The sequence below is a fragment of the Lonchura striata genome, chromosome 2 (genome assembly GCF_046129695.1).
Source record: "Lonchura striata isolate bLonStr1 chromosome 2, bLonStr1.mat, whole genome shotgun sequence".
NCBI lineage: Eukaryota > Metazoa > Chordata > Aves > Passeriformes > Estrildidae > Lonchura > Lonchura striata.
The window spans coordinates 18,791,663-18,813,963 of record NC_134604.1 but is presented as its reverse complement, the minus strand read 5'-3'; the positions used below and the strand labels follow the sequence as shown (position 1 = coordinate 18,813,963).

Genomic DNA, 22,301 nt, shown 5'->3' with positions numbered 1-22,301 from the left:
CTGCAGTGTTGGCATTTTTCTGTTGGTTTAGGCTGGGGACACACTGTTCAACGTAGGTGACAGATATTGGCACATTATTGTAAATCCAGCCCAGGGAGTTTCTGGTATTTAATGTTTGTAACATCCCACTGAGGGCAGAGCCCCACACGCTGCCCTGCAGGACAGAGCTGGGCAGGGCAGCAGAACATGTTAGAGATAAACAGAATAAACAACCCTGAAACCAGCACAGACCAATTATGGCTTCTGCTTTGGCAGTGGGGCAGAGAGACAGAGACTTTCTACAATCTCAGAATCATCAATACCTCAGATTCCAACACAATGCCACAGCACAGGGAATAGCATGAGGAAGGGCTCAAACCCCCGGGGGAGGCACAAGGGGTGTGGGGGGACCGCTGCAGCTCCCACAGGGTGAGCAGAATTCTCCTGCTCTGCTCCTGGGGATGAGGGGATTCTCCTGCTCTGCTCCTGAGGATGAGGGGATTCTCCTGCTCTGCTCCTGTGCATCTGCAGCTCACAGAGCCAGGGTGCCACCAGGAGCATCGATGTGGAACTGCCTCTGCCAAACCAGACAGGGAATTCCAGTGTGCAGAGCTGCTGGGCACATCCAGCCCCTTCAATAAGGAGTGGCAGGACACAAACACAATCCACAATCCAATTCCTTTCATAAGGAATGGCAGGACACAAATGCAATCCTTGCTTTCTGTGAAGGCACAACATGTCCCCCCCAGTTCCTCTGTGCCCACTGGCTTTTCTCTGCAAAAATGGGGGAGTTAATTAACCCCAGGACTGGGTTACATGAATTGGTGGCAGTGAAATTCGTGATTTCCCAAAGTGCCAAGCCAAACAAAATCCCCACCCAGTATCTCACACAAACTCTTTCTGTGTTTTGTCTTCAGAGAAGACAGTGAAGCTGTTTGCTGAAGGGACGTGGACATTCCAGTCCCAAATGCTCTCTCAGAAAATGCTCTGTCCAAACCAGACACCATAGGTGAGTGATGCAGCCCTCAGCTTGGTGGAACTGTTGTTGTTACCTCCGAACAACCCCAGCCCCTTATGAGACAGAGAAAAGCCCTTTCCCTCCTGTAAAACAACACAGTTAAATGTGGGGACAGCCCTTCCTCATCTCTTTTTTGTTTCCTTGCCGCTAGGAAGTAGAGAGAATAGGAATCCAAGAGAAAGCTTAATCGATGTACTGTGCTTCCCAAAAAGATCTGCTCCAGGCTCCAGGTGTAACTGCTGTTATTGTTAGCAGGAGAATGTGTGGCAGCTAAGTATCCTAAATAAAACAGGCCTGTCTCACAACACCACCTTTAACCAACAGCTCTTTCTCTGCTTTTTTACAGAGGAGACAGGCAAAGAAGGGTCATTTAAAAATCTCTTAATTACCAACTGCTCATTTTCTAATGTCTTATGAGGGCTAGAGGGGGCAGAGGATTGGGTTATCTTATCTTTTCAAGTAACTTTTCTTTTAATCTCCTTTTCCTGGAGTATTCCAGTGTATAATTCAGCTGATAGTCTGGTATTGCAGTGACCTCGAAGAGAGCTGATGCTCTCCCTCAGCTTGAGTCTTTTAACTCCATATTGGAGATCTGAAGGGCTTTTTTAGTGCTCTCCTAGAACCTGTGGCAGGGGACGGAGCAGATTCTCTTTGAGTGCATTTCCCCAGGCTTAGTTCCACACCCCTCTACCTGCTCCAGCACTGAGCTCATTGCCAGCCTCACCACCCTGAAACAGCCACAGAGCTGCTCGGCTCCCTAATGCCCCTTGAGGAGTTCATTAATGGGGTTTAATCTCTGCTGAGATGAAGAGAAGCCGAATTCATCCCTGGAAATTACTTTCCTTAACGGAATGACGCTCGAGGCCTGACATGGGACGGTTCTGCAGCGCCAGAAAAGCGGGGGATGCTGCTGCCGACTGCCTGCCAGTCACTCGGTGGCCATGGGCTTTCCCGGGTTTCCGAGGAGCCGGGCGGGATTCGTGGGGCAAGGGGGACACCCGCCGGCCGCGGCTGGAACGGAGCGGGAGCGGCGGAGAATCCCGGATTTACCGAGAGAGAGAACGGCCACTCCCGCCCTGGCAGCGGTCATTGCACAGCACGGACCCTGCCAGCTCAGCAAGAATCACTGGCAACACTCCAGAGCGCCGGGGTGTTGTGCTGTGCTGCAGGTGTCAGCTTTGATGAGCGAGGAAAAGTCTTCAGCATGTTTGGGAGGAGCATGCAGGGCTGGCCTGACCCTAATCCTTACATTAACCCATACCCTAACCCTAACCCTAACCTTTATCCTAAACCCAAGCCCATGCAGCCAAAGAAGCCTCCAGGCTCCCACGGAGGAAACTTAAGGATAAACGATTCCTGCTGGACTAACCCAGAAGGCAGCAGGTTTTTCTCCAGGAACTGAAGGAAAAAGCTGCTGGAACCACAGCTGGGCAGTTGGGTTTAAAATGCAGCACGCCATTTTAAACTCCTGTGGCTCCTGTGCCCAGCTGATCTAGAACTGCCTGTGTTCCTCTCTGGGCTTACCTCTATCTCTCCAGCACTCAGGTCACGGGCAAATTGCTCTCTCCTGACACACTCCGAGCACCCTAGGCACTGATTCAGAGCCTGTCCTCCATCCATGGACAGCCTAGAACATATTTGATATTTTATTCACACCTCTCTGCAGCTTGATGGATCCAAGTTTCTGCCTTGGATCTGTTTCCTGCAACATTAATTAATTTCAAGCCCTCTTTATTTTTCAGTGTGGTATTTCTAATTGTTTCCTTGAGTTAGCTGTTTTGTTTCATACAGTTTTTTCCCCAGAAGCAGATCACTTGGCTGTTAAACCAAGGTGTGATGGCAGAGAGGTTACCAATTAACTGCACCCTGGCAGCCAGGGATCTGGCACAGCTCTCTGCCATGGGGGACACCCAAGTCTGGCCTGGCACAAAACCAAGGTATTGGTGCTCACCTCTCCGAACTGCACAGGGAATTGCAGGAATTGCAGGAGGATTTCTCTGTCATCCTGTTTCTGGCTGGTGGCAGCACAGGATTTTAAAGCCAAAGTATTCCAGCTGCAGAGCTGGCATACCCATGTAACTTGTCACCACTGCTGTGATGCTTTCTTCTTGAAGCCCTCACTTTGTCTTCTTCTCACCACTTCCCCAATTTGCTGAGGAGTTTGGATTAGCCTGGTAGCCTTACAAGCCAAAAAGAATCCTGCTGAAGCAGCAAACGTTGCATTGCTGCAAGGCATGCTGCACACACCCCACTCCATTTTAAAGCCATTTCCCTCCTATTTTTTGTGCCATTTTTGTCATTCCCCAGAGACCGTCACCCCAGCTCCATCTGTGGGGTGCCCATGCTGTCCCACTGCTGTGCCACCACCAACCCACAGCACACTCCCCAAGTTTGGGCTAAACCCAGCACCCCAGAGGGACAGGGACTGGCCATGGAGAGACTGGGGAGCTCCTCCAATGCACCTGGAATTCTTCTGAAATTTGCTGATTTTTATCTCATTCTTTGAAATACTCACTTGAAGGTTCTTTGTGACCAGCCTGGAAAAGCAGCAGGAATGGCTGGTTATGGATGCCATAAGGGAAATGGGAATTGTCCCCTCACCAAAACACTAGCAGAGCCTTACCTGAGGGCTCCTTCCCGAGCTGCAGCAGCTGGGAATGCAGGACCTCCTCCCTGGTATCACCCTTCCCACCTCACAGCCCTCCTGTGACAGGCTCCACATCACATGTGGCCTCCACACACCACTCTCTGCAGTTATACTTTTTTTTTCCTCCAGTATTTTATTTCCGACAGGCATTTACAACGTTCCATTCATAGAACTAAAAACATAAAAATAGACCTTCTTTCAGCTTATAAAAGAAATATATAAGAACCTTTGACATAGACATGTCATGACATTATGTACAAGAGCCATGGTACCTTCCCAGTACCTGCTTCCAGTATTCGAGTGCTGACTGCATCCTCTGGGAGCAGCCCAGGACAGCCAAACCCTCCAGCACGTGGGACATGACCAACAGGTGATGGTACAAAAACAACCATGTGATCATACAAAGGGGGTAGAAACTCTTCTAAAGCTCTTATGAAAAGAAACCAGGAGATAGCAAAAAGTTACTAGAGAAAGCTTTCATAAGTCAAGTATAGTGCACCAGAAACCAGGGGAGGGAGGGGGTGAGGGGAGAATGCCAGCTGGGACACACAGACAGTGATGGATGTTTTGGGGGGAGGAGATAATTTTTGTTACGTTTTAAAATATAGTCAGAGTGGATTTTATAAAATATAATCCTAAGGCTATTATAAAATTTCAGGTTCTCAAAGTACCTACTGATGTGTCAAACATCAATAGATACCAACAAAATGAAACAAAATTTCATATAATCTTCCTTTTTTTTTTTTTCCTATAGGTGACACTGCAATGGGGACAGCTATATAAATCCTAAAAAAAAAAAGTGCTATTTTGTGTTTTGTATTTGGAAGTCTGCTTAAAAACCACAAGATTTTAGTCACATTTTTACCCTGTTTTAGATGTTTAAATAGAAGATTTAAAATGTTAAAGAAGTTTAAGTGTGTAAAACTCTTTTCATCCTCTATTGCAGTGGAAAAGCTTGTATAAAGGAATTAAAATACACTAGTTTCACCCACAGTAGGAGAGTGGGTGAGGTCAGTTTTTTGGCTATGTATTCCCTGTCCCCTAAGCCAAAATTCTGCCAGAGAGCAGAGTAAAGGGATCTGTGGCTCCAGCAAGGGTACATCACAGATCTCTTTCCTCCACTGCAATTCAGTCATGTAATTTTATTTATTATTCTTTTTATTAGCTAACTAAACTCATCTCAAACATATACAATAAACCTTTTCCTGAAGAAAGTTATACCTAAATAAGAGTTTCCAGTTAATATTTTAATATAAAACCACCATTCCTAACCCTCTGCAAAAAGCTAGCCTCGTATCCTAGACGTGGAGCTACCTAAATCTCTTACCCCTTTGTGCCCCTGCATCTCAGGTAAAATACAAAAAAATATTACTTCAAGTGTTAAATTTGGATCTCTTTTAAGAGAGTTTGGCATCTTTACAAGAGTATGTAAAACTAGAGCTTCCAACATTGACATTAAATTAGACCAGCCACAGACCAAGAGGACTGAACACAACATGAATCCCAAACCTTTCCTCACACGTTCCTAAAATACATGAATATTCTCTTACATTTAGAGAGGGAAAGGGAGTCAGAATACTGTGACTGTACAGGTTAAAAAGGCAGTTTCCTTGTGAAGGGGATGAGCCTACCACCGACGGCTGTCACTGTCACCAATCCCTCTGTCCTCGTGCTCCTGCTGGAGCCAATTTGCTGCACAGAGGTTAAGACACCCAGAGTAATTTTTTTTCCAGTGATTATGTTCTCCCCATACTCAATTTCAGCCCCTGATTGTTTTAGAATAAATAAAATAGTGTGAAAGCCCTTGGTTAACGTAAGACAGGACCTCAAGTTCGTTTCGTTCCCAGTTTTTGAGCGTTTGACAGTCGCCTAAAGCGTGGCCACATGGCTTCAGACCAGTCGAGCTGCCGCAAGGGTGTGTGCAAGTGTGCAATCACGGGAGGGACGGAGGGGTTCAGGGACACCTACAGCGCCGGGCCGCTTCAGAGCTCGGTGTTGAGCTTCCTGCTGGGCACAAAGTCCTCCCGCCGCACCCAGATGACCTCCTCACCGTGGCCCTCGGCAGCACCGTTGATGGTGGGCAGGGCCGCCTGCTTCCTCAGCTGGGCCATCCTGCTGGTGTGCGTGTCCCCGGGCAGGCAGGGCCGCTCGGGCGGCTGGCCGCCCGCCAGGGACGTGGCCTGCAGCCGCTCCCGCAGCTCGCGCTGCGCCCCGCGCGCCGCCTCGCAGAAGTCGTCGTCGTCACTCAGGATGTCGGTCTCCTTGATGTCCTCCTGCTCCTCGTACTGCGCCAGGTCGAACTGCTCCTCGACCCAGCGATCAGTGTCCCCTCCCTGCGCGGGCTCTTTCTCGGGGCTGCTGCTGTGGACGGCCTCTGAGTCAATGGTAAACCTGTTTCGGGCCAGTCGCCGCCTCCTCCTCCCTAGAGACTTGCTCGGGGCTGACACTGCACACACAAAGATAAAACCCCACAGGTGTTTTACACACGGCACAACTCTGGCCTAGAACTAAGTCCTGTCTGGCACACCGGGCACCCAAGGCCCGGTCACTCCCATCTCCCTGAGGCCTCAGCTCCTCAGCTCCTTGGCATGAGGCCTGTGCGGCCACACGAGGAGTTCTTGCTGCTTAGATCCACCGAGGCACAGATCATGGCCTCTGGATCCAACGAGACACAGATCATGGCCTCTGGATCCACCGAGGCACACATCAAAGCCTCTGGATCCACCGAGGCACAGATCATGGCCTCTGGATCCACCGAGACACAGATCATGGCCTCTGAATCCAATGAGGCACAGATCATGGCCTCTGGATTCAATGAGGCACAGATCACGGCCTCTGGATCCACCGAGGCACAGATCATGGCCTCTGGATTCAACGAGACACAGATCATGGCCTCTGGATTCAACGAGACACAGATCATGGCCTCTGGATTCAACGAGGCACAGATCATGGCCTCTGGATTCAACGAGACACAGATCATGGCCTCTGGATTCAACGAGGCACAGATCATGGCCTCTGGATTCAACGAGACACAGATCATGGCCTCTGGATCCACTGAGACACAGATCATGGCCTCTGAATCCAATGAGGCACAGATCATGGCCTCATGGCTGCTTCTCCTGAGCGCTGGGCAGCCAGCCAGCACCAAGGGCATCTGCTCAGCTCAGCTTCTCACTCGCAGCCCCTGCTGCCAGCACACCACAAAACCCAACACCTTGCAGAAGGAATTCTGGACTCAGAGCAGCTTTCCTACAGCTATCCCAGGGACTAGATCAGTGCTGAAGATGCTGCGTTATTTACAGGGAATTACAATCCCTGTCCAGGCTCTGCTACTTCCTATCTCCCTCCTGGGCAAGGACAGCAACAATCCCCCAGCCCAGAAGAGCTGTCAGAAGTTCCTTCCTCAGCATCTACTCAGCAACTGGCCCAATTAGCAAATTCCCATATTCTGTGTCAGAACATCTTCGCAAGCAGGGCAAATCCTGCAGGCACCACAGTGCTTCAGGGGCACACACAGAGCTCTGAGGTTAGAGTTTGTTCCCCTGCACTGAACAGCACCTCAGCACTGCAGAATGAATTTATCCAGCTCTGACTTGGGGTTGAGGTCACATTTTCACATCCCTGAGCCTCACAAGCTGCATTAAGTACAATGGCTCAGCAGTTGCAAATTTTTCTGAAGGGAGAGGTCTGGACTCCAAGGTTAGATTTTAATCCCTGCAGAATTCATCACACAAATGCCCCATTGAGCCAATCTGAAAGGAGGTCTGGCATCTCCAGCAGCACCCCGAGTGAGAAGCTGGGCTCAGCTGGTGCTGGTCTGGCCTGCCCTGGTCAGAGGAGGAGCAGAAAGCCTGGATGTCTACAGTGCTGGATCTACTGAGCAGAACAAGAAATAAACAACAGACCAGAACAAAACATGCAGTGGTGCCGTGTACTTTGGGGTTGGAAGCAAATGTTTCTTCCCTCCAGCATCTAGAGTTCTGAAAATGAAAACCTGCTTTTCCCTGAAGCCAACTGAAAAGGAAAATCCATGGTTTAGGACAGGCCATTACAAAAATAGGAGTAACAAATGTGGGAAGGAGGAACAAGTGCCCTTTAGCAGTTGAGCTGGAAAGGCTCAGGTGGAGGACACCCACAGTTGCCCCTTCAAACCAAGCTCAGGGGGACTGTTTTTCCTTGTGCATTTTAGTTCAAAAGTGCTCGGGTTCCCTCAAAATTCTGTTCAGGCTTTTAAGGATCACACAGCTTCTGCTCTGTTCAGCTGAGCCCCAGCTCAGAGTAAAGTGCACAGCCAATCGGTACTGCCAGGAACCCCATCTCCCTTCCATGCCAGAAGCACTGCTCTGAAGTTGAGCCTCGAGTGTAAAGCAAGGGAAATAGAGGCATTCTAAGGCTCTCAAGGAAGTGAAGCATGGAAAACCATTAGTTTTTACATACACAGGAGAGAATGCTAATCCTAATACACAAGTGACAGACACCACCATGTGTCCTACAGTGGTGCTGGGGTTACTGGGATCTTGAAAGTCTGTAGCCCTACAGTACCTGCCCTGTTCATGGCTGGCCTTGCACCTTTTAGAGCACACAATCTTTTTCCACCAAAAGGAACATATTGCTGGGAGGTGGGCAAACTTTCGGTTTTAAGGAGCTGTCTTCTGTGTTTGTCCCGCAGGATGGAGTGCACTGCCTTCAGAAAGTCCTTCCTGTGTTCTGGAGAGCTGAAAAAGAGGTGGGAATACAAAAGGCAGATTTACCCCTTGAGAACTGCTAAAAGCTGGCTGTAAATGAGGTAAATAATGGCCAGTTCTGTGATTCAAGACAGCACAAATCAATGGGCAGGCGCTTCCCCAGAGAAGACTCCACTGAACTCAGTATTTTTAAAGCAAAGCTAAATCCATGGTCACTGCAGTGGGCATCCAAGGAAACAAACACCCAGGTCATTAATAAAACATTCAGCCTTTCAGCCCTCTCCAGGTTTCCTTTCCCTGCACTGCTACCCAGACGTGGCTGTGTTGGATACACATCCAGTGACCTGTGATGCTCAGTCCATCTGTCCCTGCAAATACACCCCACAGCTGCACAGCTCCTGCAACACTTCCTAGAAGTGGAATTTGGCTTGGCACCAGCTCCGCTGGATCCTGATGAACTTGTGTTCCAAGTTCTTACCTGAACCCTAGAAACACCACCACCACAACAATGGATGTTTATTTTAGTGCAGAGGTTGGGACTTGGTACCATGAAAGGAACCAGATGAACACACCTGCTGCAATAATCCAATGCTGCAGTTTAGCTGGTAAATTGCAATAAGGCTTTTCCCATAAATGTGCAAAGCTGCTCAAGTTATATACCTTTGTATTCAGAGGTTGTACAAAAGTCTACCTTCCAGAAGTTAAGTTCTAACACCCTCTCCCCACTCTCCCAAACTGCCTGTTCCCAGATTGCCTTGAAGGACACAGGCAGGCAGGCAGGCAGGCATGCAGAGATGCAGCTGCCACAGAAAACAGGGAATCCCACTTACCTACAGCAGAGGTGAAATGTCCTTTCTGGCCTGCCCTCAGATTCAGATTTGACATGGACAATCTCACACACAGAATTGGTCTCTGCATCTAAAGGGAAACCAAGCAGAACTTCATGTCTACCTTCATGTTTAACTCCAGAGCATTCCCTCCATGCCCAGTGAAGGCCCTCGGGGCACACACACTAAGACCCTGGCAGATTCTAGCTATGGGAACATTACCTGCACTGGCCAGGGCCCGCACCTGCAGTGCTTCCAAAGGGATCATGTGGCGGAACCGGAACGGATCCCAGTCTTCATAAATTGAGGCTCTGTGTGATCCTCCCTGGAACAATTTCAAACACTGTCAGGAAACCAGACACCCTGAGGCAGGCAGACAGTCCTGTGCTCTGTGCTGAGGGCTCCCAGCTACAGACTGGCTGCAATTCTGGTTTTCTCACCCCAACCCCTCTGTGGGGACCTTGCTGAAATCTGGACTAAAGCAGCCGTAAGGCACATCAGCTCTCAGCAATGCCCTCCAAAGTCACCCAGCCCAGCCCTGGGTGCACACACACCTGGGAATACATCAGAGTTTTGCTTTTCTCTCTGAAGTCACCCCATGCCTTTCCCCATGCAGGCACCTCCACCCCCTCTCTGGTTTATGCCATAGCTAGGGATCACTAGTTTCCCTGTATCACTACAGACTGTGCCCCCATTGTAGCAGTGCCAAGCCCAGCTTTAGCTTGGAATCCCAAACTCCAGTGGGATCCCTGAGCCACTCCTGATGTAGCTGAGAGCAGCCAGCACCTGCTTGGTGGCACACAACACTCACGGCATTGTGTGAGGTGACAGACATTAATTAGCTCTCAGACACTCACACACACTGACCAAAGAATCTAAGCCAAGAGACACACTCACACTGACATCTTCGTCCAGCAGGGAATGGATGTGGCAAGCATGGCAACAAATGATAAAGGAATGCTTGCTGTACCCACTCAGCTCCCCAGGCACCAGGGACCACACATGCCAGAGCACATTCCAGCTCCACAACTTTGTGGGAAGCAAAACTCCATCACAGCCCCAGAAATGCCCGCGGCATCACTCAAACAGTCCCTGCACACTTACAAGTTTCTTCTTCTGTTTGGAACCATCCTTGTACACAAGAACCACGGCAGTTTTGAACACTGGAGGAGAATGTTAGAGACAAAAGCTATGGAGTCACACAATTACAGAATCCTGGGATGGTTTGGGTTGGAAGGGACCTCTGGAGATAACCCAGACCAACCCCCCTACCAAGGCAGGGTCACCTGCAGCAGGTGACACAGGAATTTGGGATTTTGGGGATGCCCTCCCTGAGTAGCTGTTCCAGGGCTCTGCCTCCTCCATGGACAGTTCTCCCTCAGGCTGAGGTGGAACTTGTTGTGTTTCAGTTCATGGCTACTGCTCCTCATCCTGTCACTAGCACCACTGAGCAGAGTGTGGCACCATCCTATGACAGCCCTTGGGGACATTTGTGTGGATTGATGGGGTATCTGTGGGGATTGATGGGATATCTGTGTGGATTGATGGGGTGTCTGCGTGGACTGATGGGATGTCTGTGTGGACTGATGGGATGTCTGTGTGGACTGATAGCCTGTCCCCTCAAGAGCATCCATAAGGCTTGGAATGGGTGCCCTCTATTCCCAAGCACACAAACCTTTCACCTGAGCCAGGAAAACTACCAGAGGGCAGAAGTGAGCACTGCAGCTAAGAGACAAGGCCAAATTTAAATTTCAGCCGGCCCTGGGGAATGCTCAGAAACTTTCAACATCTGCTAAGGCACAGCTACCAGTATTTAAGGCGGGTGAAATAAAAGTCCAGGGATACAAACCAAATGCTGCCAGCTCAGGTTCCTTCTTCCACTTGCCCAGGGAAGCAGGAGGGTTCAGCCATATCACTGTGTTATGCAACAGCAAGTCCCCCATGGAAAGGTCGGCGACCTGCCAACACCAACACATGCACAAAGGCAAGGGTTTTAATCAGCCCAAGGAATCTGATGTCAGTTTTCAGCTCAAGAAAACTTGCATGAAGTCTAGTCCTGAACAAAATTCCCCCCAGAAAACTTCTGGAGTATTTAATCAGCTGACTGCAAACAGATGCATGTAAACCCTTAATTAATGAGCATAAATTAGGGTCAGTTAAACTCAAGAGCCCAGCTCTTGGAAGTCAGGGTCAAAACCAGATGTTTTCTTTGCCTTTTGCTCCACTTTGTCCATTTTTCTCCCTATCAGTTTCTTTGAATTTTGTTGGAATATTTAAGCACATAGTCAGTTTGGGGTGAGGTTTAGAAACTACATCAGGTGCAGTAGCCAAAGCAGCCCCTCCCCACAGTTGCTGTGGATCTTGATCTTGCCCAAAGGCTCCTCTTTGGACACCCGACTGCTAGGAACACACTAAGAAAGGAGTTCCCAACTGCTGGGAGATGCAGCAACCAGACCTTTGTCCTTATGGTCCCCAGAGTGACAAGTGAGGGCCATCCCCAGTTCAGGGAGATGTTATCCCACCCGTTCACCCTCCCCTCAGTGAAGTCTGAATTCAGTTCAGGTCTTCAACTGAGCTGGGATTTATCTGTTTGCACCAGGATTTACTTCAGTGGCACAACAGGAAAGATAAATACTGGCTCCAGCTTAACAGGCACTAAAATAACCATTTTCTCTCTACATCTGATTGTTACCTCTTTTTTCTCCCCTGTTTGTTCCGCTATGAGTTGGTCAAACACTGCCCCATACTCTTCATGGATTTTCTGCATTTCATTAATGTGGCTGGCAACTTTGTTCATTGTTTTGATGGCCACTGGAAGAGAGACAGGGGATGAGCAAAAAGGAGTTTTAACCCTCTTTGAGGAAGGCATGGGGGTGAACCAGAGGAAAGTGGGTTAAGTCCTTACCATCAAGGTGATAATGTTCTTCACTGTCCACGTCAGTGAGAGCAAAGAGCTCCTTGAGCAGGAGGGGGTATTTGAGTATCCTCTGGATGGGTTTGATGAGGTAAGACTCCAGGGTGGAGGAGTGCTGCCGGCGTGGGTTCTGGGCATCCAGGAATGCCTTGAAAGCAGTGTCTGTCTTGGCTGCCAGATGAAAAGGAAGCCATTGGATCAATGAAAAAATCATGACTGCTGCCCTGAGAAAGCACCTTTTCCAGGTTTAAATTGGTTTATCTGGAGACATTTTGTGAGGAAGTGCACATTTAGATTTATGCCCTCCAGGATTTGAGTCACTGACATTCTCCCCAGATGTGCTGTTTAGGATTTCACAGCAGGCATCCACCTCCAGCACAGGCAATTTTTAATTGCACTGTCCATGACAGAATTTCCTGAGCAGAAGGGCCCCACAAGGATCATCCAGTGCAACCCCTGACCCTGCACATCTACCCCAAATCCAACCCTGGAGCACTCTCCAAATGCTCCTGGAGCTCTGTGGGGTTGTGCACATGCCCTGGCGAGCCTGGGCAGTGCCCAGCACCCTCTGGAGGAAGAACCTTTCCCAAAAATCCAACCTAAACCCCTCCAGACAAAGCTCCAGCCCTTCCCTGGGTCCTGTCACTGTCCCAGGGAGCAGAGCCTGGAGCTGCCTCTAGAGAGGAACTGCAGACAGCAGTACTTCTGCCCTGGCAGCTATTTTAGAACAGCACAATCTGTTTTAATCAGCTGTTCCCTTTAAGCAAAGTCTCACATTGGACATTTGTGAGAAGTCACTGCTTCTAAGCCATGGTGCACCCACCATATTGGCAAGTCTGGTTCTTGTTACCTCGTTAAACCTTAAAATGCAGCACTGAGTCACAACAACCATCAGGAGCTGATGAGAGGCAGGAGCAGAAACTGAGGCTAATGCACCAGATTTTAGGAGCACAGGCAGACTGGACACCTCACTGCCATCATCTTTTCTACCTGACTGCTATGAATTTATAAAATTGACATTTTGTCTGTTGCTCCCTCCACTGGAGCATAAGGAGGGAAAGAAGGAGGAGGTGGTATTTATAGACATACAAATTATTCAGTGCAGGAGCGATTCCACACAATTTCTTTTATTGGATTCATGTTCCCTGCTGGGGTTGGGGTTTTTTTGCAGGCAGTCACCTGATTTCCATAAAGCAACTTGAGTTTCAAATGCAAAAACCACCTGTACCTCAGCTGAGGACATCAAGTGACACCTGAAATACACTCCCAGGCTGTTGAAGAGATTTACCTCTGGAATAGAATTTTAAGTTCTGGTTTTGCCATAATTCAAGCACAACACTTTCCCATTTATAAACACAGTCAGCAATGGAAGAGAAAAGCAAAATAACCAGATCTACCTAGTCTACAGCTTTAACATTAGGATCCAATAAAATAATGCCAAAAGAAAGCATGGATGTGACTAGCAACAAATCATTTATTTATGTATTCCACAGAGCTGCCAAGTATTCTTTGCAGCACAGGGAATAAGAGTTTACAAGCAGGAATGAAGAAAGGAAAAATGAATAGAAAAAACCCAAACCAACCAAGAAACAAAAAAAACCCTCAAAATTTTTGACTGTCAGACATGCAGATGTTGTTTGAAAAACCAGAGTTCCTCCCTCAAAGGCATGGCTACTACAACTGGAACCATTTGTTTGTTTAATGTCTTGGCCAAAAAGGAATTGCACAAAGTACTGGTAGCTCCATGAGGTTTACACTTCTACAGGGGAAAGCACCCTTGTGAGGCAAGCTGGCCCAGGAGCCAGACCACAGGGCTATTATCTCCAACCCAGCAAGCCAAGCTCTGCTAGGAATTCTGACATGGTAACTTCTCAGGCAAACTGGAATGAAGGCAAGAGGAAGGAGACAGGGGAGAGAGGGCTAAAATATTATGCCAGCTTCCATAAAGCATTCTCCCAGGCTGATCCTCTCCTAGTGTTCCACCACATTGGCTGGGGCTTCTGTGGGTTTGCCACCAGCAAGGATTCCTGGCACAAAATCCAGGAGGATCCAGAGGTGACTACAGAGCCAGCACTCCTGGTTCCAGAGCACACAGTGAGCCATCAGCTCAGAGCCAGAGCTATGATGTGATTCCCATTCAGGAAACCTTCCCAGGCGATGGAAACAAACCAAACACAGCAAGGGACAATAAACAACGTGTGGAGAGAGAAAAACTGCAAGCAGGATGAGCCAGCTCTTGCAGTCAGCTGCTCAGGTGTCACCCTGAGGTGGTCCTACAACACAGAGCACTCTGGAGCCTCTCCAGACTTAAATCCCTACTCCAAAGGCTCCTGGAGAGCAGTCAGGCATGGTGTGCCCCCATTCCTGTCCTCAGAGGTTTGGGGTGCAGTGACCACAACCAACATGTAGCTGTGACAGCTTGTGGGGTTATGCTCTTTTCTGACCCAGGAATGGGGAAACTGAGAGGCGTTTTAAAAACTTTTATTCCATTTTCAGTCTCACGTGAAGGGTGAGACAACACAGATGCTATAATCCATGCCATCACAATCAGAAGCCAACTATTTCCTAATTACAATACATTATAAGTGTTCCTTAGCCTATCAGCTTTTGCTACACCATGCTGTAAATGCCTTAAATCAAATCATCTAAAATTTCCCCTCTTGGGTCCTACTACAATGCATCTTTCATAGTTCTATTTCTCTGAAGTATCTAGTCTTATTTACAAACTCATCCTTTAAAACTTATTTCTAGCTCCATTTCTCTCTCAACACTGCCCTATTCCACAGCATTTTTAAGTCAGCCTTTTTTATCTCAACGTTTGCATACAGATACATACCATGTGAGCCTTCTATCAAGCTTTGAGAATTCTCTATAAATCCATTTCCCACAAAAACTCCGAAAGGGGCTCTTACCTTTCACCAGGACTTTGGGGACTTTTGTGTGGCTGGCACAGAAGGCACTGTACAGCTTGAACCTGTCAGCGTAGTACAGGAAGGATCCACCCAGGGAGAACAACACTTTCTGGGATTAAAAGAAGAAAAAAAAAAAAAAGCATTAGTAAAAAGGCATTTAGTTACTTTGCCTTCAGCCAGGTCATGTGAAGCTTCCATCCAGCTCTTGGAGGACAGGACAATGCAGTTTTAGTGTGTTTGCACACCAAGACATCACTGCTGGAGTGAGCCCAGGGGAGGCACCAGGATGATCAGAGGGATGGAGCAGCTCTGCTGGAAGGAAAGGCTGAGAGAACTAGGATTGTTCAGCCTGGAAAAGAGAAGCTTTGGGGTGACCTCACTGTGGCCTTGCAGTGCCTAAAGGGAGCCTGCAAGGAATATGGGGAGAGACTCTTTACAAGAGGCTGGAATGTCAGGACAGGGGGAAACAGCTTCAAACTAAATAAAGAGCAGGTTTAGATGGGATTCTGGGAAGGAATTTTTCCCTGGAAGGTGGGGAGGCCCCGGCACAGGGTGCCCAGAGAAACTGTGGCTGCCCCTGGATCCCTGTAAGTGTCACAAACACACCAAAGGGTTCACCTGCTTGGAAATGAACTGGTGTTTAGGGTCAAACACAATCTCAAAATGTCTTGGGAACCAGACAGCACCTGGTGAGGGGCTGAGGCCACACGTGGGCAGCCAGGGGACAGTGAGTGGCAGAGGGGAAGCAACCTGCAGAACTGAAACCACAGAACCCCACATTTTATTCACACCCAGCTGCTTTCAGACAGGGCCCAGGGGCAGAACTGAAAGTCAGCTTGGTGCAGGTTTATGGGAAGAGCTGGAAGCAGCAGCACTCAGGAGATGGAGTTTTCTCTGGAAGGACCCTTCACTGGCACTCCTCTCCTATAGCTCAGAGCACACAGGGGCCAAAGGAACTATTTTACTATTACTATTATTATTATTCCTGTCTTTTACCAAGATGAGTAATGCTCAGAGCCAGAGTGGAACTCCCCAAAGGAAAAACATTCTATCATCTCCTTGCCAAGCCTCCACTACCAGTACCACTGCATTAGACACAAAATGAAATCTGTTTCCGCATCTCTCTGGGTTTAAATGAAGTTTACAGAGTTGCAGTTTACATTTCTCCCTGGGAAGATGCACACCTGCTGAAAGCCATAAGTATTTGCCATCATGGACTGAAAGTGGAAATACAGAATTCCATGTAATGCTCTGATCTGTAGCCCTAGAGAGCTTCTGAACATGAGACTTGTCAGGACCAAGATTTTATGTAACCTTCCATTCCTAGCATTTCCTGAACAGCTCAAGGCAAGAAATCTGGCAGAAGGGCAAGAATAGAACCAAAAAGCACATGGTTTCCAGTGCTCTACATGGCTAAATGTAGCATAATCTACAATTGCAGCAGGATGATTTTTCAGCAGCACCAGCATCAGCTGAAGATCAATCTTAAATGGAAGCAGATGCAGGTTTTTATATGAACAGTAGCAATAGTCAGAAGAATATGATGGAGAGTGTTAAAGGTCTCCTCAAAATTTAAACAATGAGATAATGCAAATAATGTGGTTTTAATATATAAAAGTAAACAATTATTACCTTAAATTGCTCAACTTTTTCAAGTTTTTCCAGGTCTGGAACCAGCCTTACTCCATCTTCCAGAGTTTTCAAGAACTCTACCTGGAATGCTACCATTTCAGTGAGATTCCCAAAGAGAACATCCAGCTAATAAAAGGAGAAAAAAAGCAGAATGCTGAAAATATCACTTTGAGGCTAAATTGTGTTTTCTAGAACTGCAGCAATTCTCAGTCCAATTGTAAAACGATTTGATGTCAGGAAAAATGAAGCTGCAGACATTTCCGAGCAGCACCTTGATGCTGCACGTAATCCGTTATTTGAAAGAAATGGAATTCAGTGAAATTAATTTCAGACAAACGAGGGTCAACATACCTCATCTGGTGTGAGGAAGGTTTCTTTCTGTAGAGGCTTCAAGTATCTCTCCATCAGACAATTTAAGTCCTAAAAATTCAGAGAAAGATTCCCATGTCGGTCCCTCAGGCGGTCTCTGGATATTTACTGAGGTGGCTTACCTAATCTGAGGATTTTTCCTTTTTACACACAACACAAAATGGCTGAATTTTACACCATTTAAGACAGGAAAATGACAACTCACACAATTCTAGTTACAAAACCAGGACCAGATCTCAGCGAGCAGTAACTGCACACCAGCTAAGCCATTTCAGAACGAAAACAGCCAAACAGTTTGGAAATTCCTTATTTCTATGATTTAAGTGATATTTTAAGTGCAGATTGTAGAAGTGAATGTAAGTTCACTTGAGATCCAGTTCCAAGATCACCAGATTCAGATCCAGATCCAAGTTCACCAAGAGATCCAGCCGTGAAGCACAGCCTGGAGTGGCAGAGGAGAAAGCAGGAGAGCTTTGCAGGAGAGCTGAAGCCCTCACCTTGACATAGGTGCGCTCGGTCTCCAGAAGCTCACAGATGACCTTCCTCAGCTTGTCTGCGTCTGTGAGCTGCCTCATGGTGCTCAGCTGGGGCCCTGCACAGTCCTGGGGGGGAGCACTGCAGTCAGAGGGATTCATTTCATGCAGACTGCGACAGAAAGCTGCGACTTGCTCTGTGCTCTTTGGAGAGAAAGGAGAGGAAAGAGCAGTGGTAATATTGGAAGTAAGAGCCAGAGGAACAAATGGGCTGAGGAGGGTTGGCAGCTCAGCAGTTGCAGCTTGGGGATTTCTCAAAAGGCACCACAAGTGTCTATCCTGTCTCTCTGTGACTAAGGATAAAGAAAAAAAGAAAAGGAGCTCCAGAATTCAAATTAATTGAAGTGCTGTTCAACTCCATTCTTGGTCTCAGACACATGTGAATTTTAATTAAAGCAGGCTCATCCAGCATTTAAGATTGACAAACTCACAGAGAGGCCCAAGAATTGGGAACCAAAAATGCCTGTGTAAACAAAACTCACATCCCAGCCCCCTGGCAGTTCTCCAGCTGGGGCTGCAGCAGTGCTGTGAACAGCTCTGCTGACACAGAGGCAGAAACCACTCAGGCTGGGCTGTGGAGAAGCAGAGCCTCCCAGCTAAAGCCCCTCCAAAGCACAAGCTCTTTGGGACACAGCTGTGTCCCCAGGCTGTGTCTGGAAATGTGCCTTGCAGAGTGAACTTCTTCCCTGTAAGCACCGTTTCCCAGAGCTGCTCCATCTTGCTGCTTTCTTTAATATTTAATCAGCTGCCTATATAAAAAGCCAGTTATCCTCACTTCACCCCCTCGTGTTAGATCATTTCCTCCCATCTTTCATTACACTGAAGAGTTTGAAGCAGGAATAGTCTCTGGTGTCAGTGACGACAGCCCCAGGCTTCCAGGACTGCCAAGGCAGCCGTGGGCTGGCTCCATCCCTCCCAGAGACCTGGAGGGAAAAGAGGACCTCAATCTAGGCTCAGTGATTTCCCAGCACTACCCCCAGTTCAGGAATTTCTCCATGGAAAGGGTGGCCAGGCATTGGCAGGGGCTCCCAGGGAGGTTTGGAGTGCCCATCCCTGCAGGTTTCCAAGGAATTCCTGGATGTGGCACTCAGTGCTCTGGGCTGGGTGACAAGGTGGGGATTTGGCACTACTTCGACTCCATGGTCTCAGATGTGTTCTCCAACATGGGTAATTCTGTAATTCTGTGGAACAACTGACCCAAAATCAGCCTGTTCAACAAGAGAAATGAGAAGAGAGCAGAAGAGGAAAAAAAACTAACAAAAAAAAAAAAAAGAGAAAAAAAAAAAAAAAAAAGAAAAAAAGCACATCCTCACCTTGAAGTTTGGAGACAAAGCTCTGCCCCTGGGACATCACTTCACTTCCACCCACTGGTAGTTGTGATCTCCATGTTTTTTAAGCCATGCAGTCTGCTCACACAGAGCTATTTCCTCTCCATGCACCTACAATCCATGTTAGGACAAGGAAAGATTTCTACCCCTTTCCCTTAGAGGTCTCTTGGGGCTGCAAATGCTCCCTGAGGTCCAACTGCACAGCACATGAGCAAAGATGCTCATTACACAAAGGATCATTTTCTTTAAGACACTATTGTAAGCCAGGAATTCATTGTAACTGGCTTTCTACACAAAAATGCCTTTTGGACACACTTCATTCCAGGGAAAATATTCACCTTCAGTTTCTGAGGTTTAACTCAGATGTGGAAGAAAGGAAAAATATTGCAAGTTGAAGGCAGGAGGAAGCAGTGAGTTGAACAAGTCTATTTCCAACTCACTCTGCTCCTGGCACGTGCCACTGAGATTTGAGATTTATTAATCTTAATTATTCAATAATTCCTGTTATTTCTCAGCAAGCTTTTACCCACTACTGCTTTTAAGTATAAAGCACACCCAAACCTTTGGATTAGATCTGCATCAGATTTCAGCAGGTGTGGCCTTGATCCCAACAGCCCCAAATCCACCAAGGGCAGTGGGTGAAAGCCTGGCTCCAGCACAGGTTGAAACACCTTCCCAAGCCCCCTGCTCTGCTAAAGGCAGAGGGAACTGACAGCTCAGATGTGATAAGCTGGGCCTGCAGAGACCCAGGACAGGCAGGGATTTGCTCAGCAATGTTTGCCTTTGTTTGTCTCCCGACTTGAGGCAGACATGTCCAGTGGTGTTATGCTTTAAGATCCAAATGTACAAATAAAACCAGTTCTAATGCATAAAGCACAATCTGGAATCAAGCCCCAAAATAAACAAGTGTTTTAAGCAGCTCCTGGCTGCCACCCCGCAGATCCTCCCATCCTGTGCAGGCTCTTGCAGGGAAAGATGGGTCACCCAGAAAGAGGGAGCAAAAATCTGCTCGGGGTGTGAAACACCAGCTCAGTATTGAAGTTGAAATAACTCTCAGAGGCATGTGGTGTGCCCCAGCAGGAGCAGTTACACCCACATGGCAGGAAGGAAGTGTGGAGGACTTTCCAAAGCCATATCTCCACTTGTGCATGCTCAATAAACCACTTGAGGGCTCCAGCCACAGCCAGCACCGCCCTCCCACTGCCCTTCCCCGCATCCCCGGGGAACTGCCCACACACCACACACACCCCGGGACAGTCAGGGCCACAAACCTGTTCTCATGCTTGCCCACTGACCAAACAGCTGTGCTGTATCAGCACACCTGAGTGGGAAGGTCTCCCAAGGTGTCTCCTCAAGGCTGGGGGCTCCTGGCCACCACAGAGCCCTGGGAAGTGATCAGGACTTGCTGAACTTTGTATTCTTAGCAAGGGATATAAAGCATTGGCTGTGCATATATAATCCTTCAGACATAAAGCACTGACCAGGTCTGGAACTAGAGCAGATCCAGCTGCACCCAAACCCCTCTGAATTTAGCAACTCAGAGGGTCCTTTCTGACCCTCATTCCTCAGTGGGAAGTTGCAGTAAACAACCAAGTGAGCCTCACCATCAAGCCTTTGTTAAAGCACCATCATATTGACAGGCAAACTTGGCTACCTTATCAGTCCATATCAATAGAAATATTGTTGTTTCTCCCCTAGAATTGAAATGCTTGACTCCACCTGCAACAACTGCTGTGCTTCATCCCTGAGCACAATCCTGTCTACCTGGTATTCCCTTTAAAAATCCATTTCCAGACAAAAAGCAGACACACACTGCACACAGGGCTTCAGGGCACGGCTATTTTGGTGAAAACTCTCAAGCAGATTTCACAAAAGCCTCTCTGTCCCCATTTTCCCAGAGAAAGTGCATAAGTAGGGTGGTCTGGAAGAGAAACAGATCCTTTTATCTCCCTGCAGCAGCTCTGCCAGCAGTGACAATGACAGCACTAAACCAGGATTTCTCATGGGGAATTACTGCTCACACTTCAGGCACAATCCCGCAGGCAATCCCTTCAAAAAAGCTGAAAATGACACTGAGGGCTGCCACAACTAGAAAGTGGAGTTCACAAACATTAACCCCTCCTCGGGAAGGGGCTCAGCAGAGGAGCCAAGCTCACATCCTTCCCTCGGAGGAGGATCAAGGACAGTCACAACCACGGGGCTGCTGCCCACAGCGGGGAGCTATGGCTGCCCCGTAGTGTAGAAAGCCATTTCCTCATGTGTTTGCCATGCAAAGACATCCAGGTGCCTGGGCATCAGGCCGCCTGCCCCTGGACCAGCCCAGCACACCTCTGGGCAGCGCGGTCCAAGCAGCAGTGCCCGCCCAAACAAAGCACATCAAACCGCATCCTTCCAGCACGGCCAGCGCCGCGCACGGCAACCAAGCGGCTCTGCAGGGCGCGCACTCCAGGTCAGCCCGGGATTCGGAACCCGCCAGTGAGCAGCATGACAATCCCTTGAGTGCCGCTGCCGAGCCCATCCCTCGGACCCGCTCACCAGGTACAGCATCCGGAACAGGGAGTCCCCGTCCCTGTCGGCGCTCTCGCTCCGCAGCTTTCGGCTCCCCCTCCAGAGCGCCGACATCGCCGGAGAGGCAACGCCGCGGGGCTGTCACCGAGCCGGCACCGTGCTCCCGGTGCCGCACATCCCCGGCGGCTCCCAGCGCCTCTCCCGCTCCTCCCGGGCAGCCCGGGCTGGTCCCGCTCCTCTCAGCCACCCCGAGATGCTCCCGCTCCTCCCAGGCTCCCCGAGATGCTCCCGCTCCTCCCAGGCTCCCCGGGCTGCTCCCTCCGCGTGTGAGCGGGGCAGGGCAGCGCCCACCTCGTCCCTGGCAGCGCAGCCTCCCCTCCCGTGCCATCTGCTCACCGCATCCGCGGGGTCCCGAGCCGGGCGAGGCAGCTCCGGCAGAGGGGCTGGAATGTGGCGGAGCAAGAGCAGCCGGGGAACAGCAGGAATGTCCGTGTGCGCTGCCTGGGGCTCCGCAGAGCCCGCTGGCTGCCAGCGGCACTGCTCGGGAATAGCAAGCAGTGGAAGGGACACGGCACCGAATGAAAGGAATTTAAGAGACGGTTCTGCCGCTGGGAAACGGACTCCGCAAATCCCCCTTTTAATCCTTTCACGTCTACTGCAACAAGCTGAAGGTTTGGAGACTTATGCTGGTTTTGAGTAATGCTGCAGAGAGCAGCCGACCTACTTTTCTGGGAAAAAAATCCCTCCAAGTGGCAGGAGCGTGCACACACAGCCCATCAACCACACTCCCCAAGCACCACTGCTGCCAGGTAATTGGCCTTTAATGCCACAGGCACATGTCTGCAAATAGAAACAGGGAGAAACCAGTGTCCTGCAGTAATTTTAACCGGTGACACTTCTTACAGCACATCCCCAGTTAAATTCAAAGGACCATAACAGGAAAAGAAAA

At 48.9% G+C, this 22,301-nt stretch overlaps 1 protein-coding gene across 11 annotated transcripts in view; it reads right to left on the bottom strand.

Moving 5' to 3' along the window:
• Positions 1–3,746: 3,746 nt before the first annotated feature.
• The window catches only part of TIAM1 (TIAM Rac1 associated GEF 1), a 155,916-nt gene continuing 137,361 nt past the window's right edge, over positions 3,747–22,301 (bottom strand). For 9 of the 11 annotated variants that reach the window (XM_021550145.2, XM_021550144.2, XM_021550139.2 and 6 more), the window contains 12 exons: positions 17,481–17,660; positions 16,966–17,034; positions 16,615–16,740; positions 14,983–15,091; positions 12,062–12,241; positions 11,849–11,967; positions 11,006–11,114; positions 10,261–10,319; positions 9,379–9,481; positions 9,160–9,247; positions 8,187–8,359; positions 3,747–6,090 (listed from right to left, as the gene is read on the bottom strand). In XM_021550145.2, coding sequence (XP_021405820.1) covers positions 5,627–6,090; positions 8,187–8,359; positions 9,160–9,247; positions 9,379–9,481; positions 10,261–10,319; positions 11,006–11,114; positions 11,849–11,967; positions 12,062–12,241; positions 14,983–15,091; positions 16,615–16,740; positions 16,966–17,034; positions 17,481–17,660 — 1,779 coding nt within the window. In that variant the 3' untranslated portion in view covers positions 3,747–5,626. Of the gene's footprint in view, positions 6,091–8,186; positions 8,360–9,159; positions 9,248–9,378; positions 9,482–10,260; positions 10,320–11,005; positions 11,115–11,848; positions 11,968–12,061; positions 12,242–14,982; positions 15,092–16,614; positions 16,741–16,965; positions 17,035–17,480; positions 17,661–21,379; positions 21,628–22,301 lie in introns of those variants that run through there. The other 2 variants (XM_031505677.2, XM_031505674.1) reach the window with 2 other exon arrangements.